This window comes from Gekko japonicus, unplaced genomic scaffold (assembly GCF_001447785.1).
Source record: "Gekko japonicus isolate JY-2015 unplaced genomic scaffold, Gekko_japonicus_V1.1 scaffold202, whole genome shotgun sequence".
Taxonomy (NCBI): domain Eukaryota; kingdom Metazoa; phylum Chordata; class Lepidosauria; order Squamata; family Gekkonidae; genus Gekko; species Gekko japonicus.
The window spans coordinates 164504-168695 of record NW_015170893.1 but is presented as its reverse complement, the minus strand read 5'-3'; the positions used below and the strand labels follow the sequence as shown (position 1 = coordinate 168695).

At 39.5% G+C, this 4192-nt stretch overlaps 1 protein-coding gene across 1 annotated transcript in view; it reads left to right on the top strand.

The window, feature by feature from the left end:
- Positions 1-4192, top strand: part of USP9X (ubiquitin specific peptidase 9, X-linked) — a 92292-nt gene that overhangs the window by 79257 nt on the left and 8843 nt on the right. The window contains exons 41-42 of the mRNA XM_015418482.1: positions 2487-2643; positions 3034-3246. Of these exons, the coding sequence (XP_015273968.1) occupies positions 2487-2643; positions 3034-3246 (370 nt within the window). The remainder of the gene's footprint in view (positions 1-2486; positions 2644-3033; positions 3247-4192) is intronic.

The following is a 4192-nucleotide window of genomic DNA, read 5'->3' as shown; positions in this document are numbered from 1 at the left end:
AAAAAATGTTTGCTGGGGAACAGTGGTAAAAATTTCTATGCTCTCTTATCCTATTAATTTGTTTCAGCTTTTAAATAACTGATTAGAACAATAACAGTCAGTGAAAATTATCAGTAATAAAGGAAGAGTAAAGGAGATAAAGTCTATAAAACTGAGGGTGAAGAGAAACTTGAGGGGTGTGGACTAAAATAGGACAGATAAGCAGTTTAACTGAGGTAAAGTGCAGTTTAATAGTATCTCATACTGATTCGAAATCATGTTTCAGTATTTTAAAATTAGACTTGCCTTGTTAACAGAGCTAGGCCACAATCCTATACGCTGAGAAGTAAGCCCCGCTTGAACATGTTGCTTTATACAAGCATATGTAGCATGGCAGAATCAGGATGTTATAAATAAAACTTTAAAAGATTTACAGCCCAGTCCTGTGCTTGTCTATTTAAGAGTAAATTCCTTTGGGACTTGCTCCCAGTGAAATGTATATAGGATTGTAACCTAATGATTTCTAAAACACTGCCACAGACTGAGGAGATGAATCATAATATTCCTTTTGTGTTTATGTTGGCTACCAAGAATTTTCTCAGCCAAGACATGCTTGTACTGTGGAGCAGCTGAATCATACTGGAGCAAATAAAGCTGTTTTGCAGGAATAGTGACGAGTCAGATGTCCTCTTGCTCTTTTTGGAAGAGAAAGATTATTCCCAGATTTTCTTTAAGCCTTGTTAGATTTGGGGGTTTAAAATCTGTAATGTACTTGTGCTGCTATCAGCTTTGCTATGCTGAAAGCATGGGAAATTTGCAAACCTAAACACTCTTAGTAGGAGTTCACTGAGTGAGTAAATATACTGGATGAAGTAGATAGAGAAATCTTTTTCAGGAAAAAAGTATTAAAAGATTTGGGTACATGTAATGTGGGAAAATAAACTGCACTGTTTTATTTATGTGGGCTTTTAATTTTTTCACTCTATTTTGAATTCATTAATTGCAAATAGAAATTGTGACTTCAGCATATTGATTATTAAAACTGCTGTGGACAACTTGCTGTATTTTTGTCAAATAAAAAAATTGCTGCAGAAAAATGAGTACTTCCGCCTGAAGTGATCCTAGGTGATTTGACCCTTAACCTAAATTCTTGTTGTCTTGCATGTGTTCTCTTAAGTTCTGTAACACAATAAATGCCTATTATATCTCTGTAATTAGAATCATAGAGCTGGAAGGGATCTCCAGGGCACAATGCAGGAAATTCACAAATACCTCACCCCCTCACCCCCAGTTACCCCATTTCATGCCCAGAAGATGGCAAAAAAACCCTCCAGGATCCCCTGCCAAACTGGCCTGGAGAAAAATTGCTTCCTCATCCCAAAGTGGCAATCAGCATTTCCTTGGGCGTGTAAGAAATTGAACATTTAGTGCCTGGACTTGTTTCAGTGTATCCACACCTAGAGGAAGACTAGTCTTCTTTTGCATCATTTTACCGTACTTTTTCCCTAATGGGGACCCAATGTGGCTTACATCATTCTCCCTTAGTTTATTTGTATCCTCACAAAACCCCTGTGAGATAGGTTAGGCCGAGAGAGAGTGATTAGCCCTAGGTCACCCAGCAAATTGCATGGCAGAATGAGGGTTTGAACATGGATCTCCCAGATTGTGATCTAATCACTATACCAAACTGGCACTTTCACCTATCAATTTTAGATTCACATCTGAAAGAAACTTGTATGTATACACCTTCTGTTGGTGGAGAATTATTTTGGAATTTAATCTAGTTTTTTTAGGAAAACAACCTTTTACCACTTGGACTTTATGTCATTTTAACTCCTTGTATAACATATAGTAAATAAATTCAGATGGGTAGCCATATCTGATAAAGTATGCATGCACACGAAAGCTTATACCCACAATTAATTTTTTTTCATCTTAAAGGTACCACTGGACTCAATTTCGCTTCCCCCCCCCCAGCTCTTAAGTTCTCTAAACACAATAAATGCCTATTCTGTCTCTGTAATTAGAATCATAGAGTTGGAAGGGACCTCCAGGGTCATCTAGTCCAACCCCCTGCACAATGCAGGAAATTCATAAATACCTCCCCCACACACACACCCTCATTGACCTGTGATCCATTAAACCTGTCGTTCCACCCCCCATTTTGAAGCAGCGGAAAGCGAAACGGACGGTTTAAATAGCTGCCAGCCATTTAACCCTTCCCGGGCGATCCTCCCCTTTCTCCCAGCCATGGTAAGCTGCAGCTGGGAGGAAGGAGATCCGAACTGGCTGGTGCGGTTTGGGACATTTTTGGTTTGGTTTGGGCGCCACCTTGAACCCTGAAACGAACCAGAATGTTTAGGTTCGTGGCCATCCCTATACAGTAGTACAAGGATAAAATAATCTCAGCAGTAGTATAACTGAAAGTACATATTTCTAGCCTTTGTATTTGAAATTCTGATCGGTGGTATGTTTCGATGTCAACCCCCCGCCCCCCCCCCCCCCAGGATTCACAATGCACTTAAAGGAATTCCAGATGACAGGGATGGGCTTTTTGATACCATTCAGCGTTCTAAGAACCATTATCAAAAAAGGGCTTACCAGTGTATAAAGTGTATGGTAGCACTCTTCAGCAACTGTCCTGTAGCCTACCAGATTTTACAGGTAATTCCTTTCGTTTCAGTATTTGTGTTCTCCTCTGATTTAACTGAGAATTGTTTTCCCAAACATTTTTTAAAAAAATAACAAATCTTGCTATGAAGAGAACAGGGTTAATTGGAAGCTTAGTTATTGCAAAACTAAGATCTGCAAAATCACTTTTACCTAAATCCACTGTTTCCTGTATTTTACTCCAAAAGATCAAATCCTTCACTCCCCCACCAGGTAGGTAGTAAAAGGTCAAATTCTTCTGCACCCATTTAGATTGTAGGAAATCTTTTTAAATTGAATGGGGCGTGCTGACAGTGAACAAACCACATATTCTTATAGAAAGCTGCTGAATTAAGATATTTGACAAAAGTATCAAATAGTGAATGATTTACTTTATCTCTGTAGAGCAATGGAGATCTGAAGAGAAAATGGACTTGGGCAGTAGAATGGCTTGGAGATGAGCTTGAGCGTAGACCGTACACTGGTAATCCACAGTATACATATAATAATTGGTCACCACCGGTCCAGAGTAATGAAACATCAAATGGTTATTTTCTGGAAAGATCACATAGTGCAAGAATGACACTTGCAAAGGCTTGTGAACTATGCCCAGAAGAGGTAAGAACTAATTCACATATCATGTTGTTTTTTTATTTGCAGTCTCTCTGACTTCTGTATTTTACTATAACTAAGATGGGGAGAGAGTTCAAAATGAACTAAAAAGGGGGAAATTGCAGTTCAATCCTAGGTTGAGTTACATGCTTTTAAGCCCATTAGCTTTAGTGGATTTAGAAGGATGCACTTCTGCTTGGGATTGCACTGTTGGTCTTGCATTATTTTATTTTTCCAGTGGCTTCCAAACAGCACTTTTAATTGGCAAACATAGTTTCTTTTCTGGTCTGACGAGGATGGATTCATCCTTTTCTCAGATGGAGTACTTGAGAACCTCCTTGTTGTTCATCACTGCACATGCTGTGTACCAGGGATTTCATTTGGCATTTTCACTGTTTCCTGCTGCCCTAGGAGTGTAGTTTGGCAAGGGTGTTTGAACTTAGTTCGGTTTTGTTTCGCTTTTGTACCAGTACTTCATTTGGGAAATTTTTTTTTGAGAAACCAACAAACATTGCACAACAGATACAGCTGCCCCCACTATGAACCCCAAGCAAGTGGCATTCCAACATACACATATCTTTTTGAAACTTGGAGGTTCTTTTGGGGAGAGGCTCCAGCAGCTACACTGCAGATTTGGTGCCTCTGCCTCAAACCCTCTCTCTCCACCAGCCCACTACATATACCCTAGGAGATTTGCCATTGAGTATTATGGCCCCATAGGGTATAATGGAGCTGAATATATTAGGTATTACCAAATATTTCCTGAATCCGAATACAGTGCCAATACTGATATTTGGGAATGCCAAATAAATTTGACTCCTTTATAACTGAATTGGGTGGGAAACAATTTTTTTTTCGTTGCACACCCCTGGTTCTGAGTCATGGTGCTCAGATTTTGAGCTGATACACAGCCAGCCACTCACCCTGCCCATTGCATTCAGGTATCAGAGAT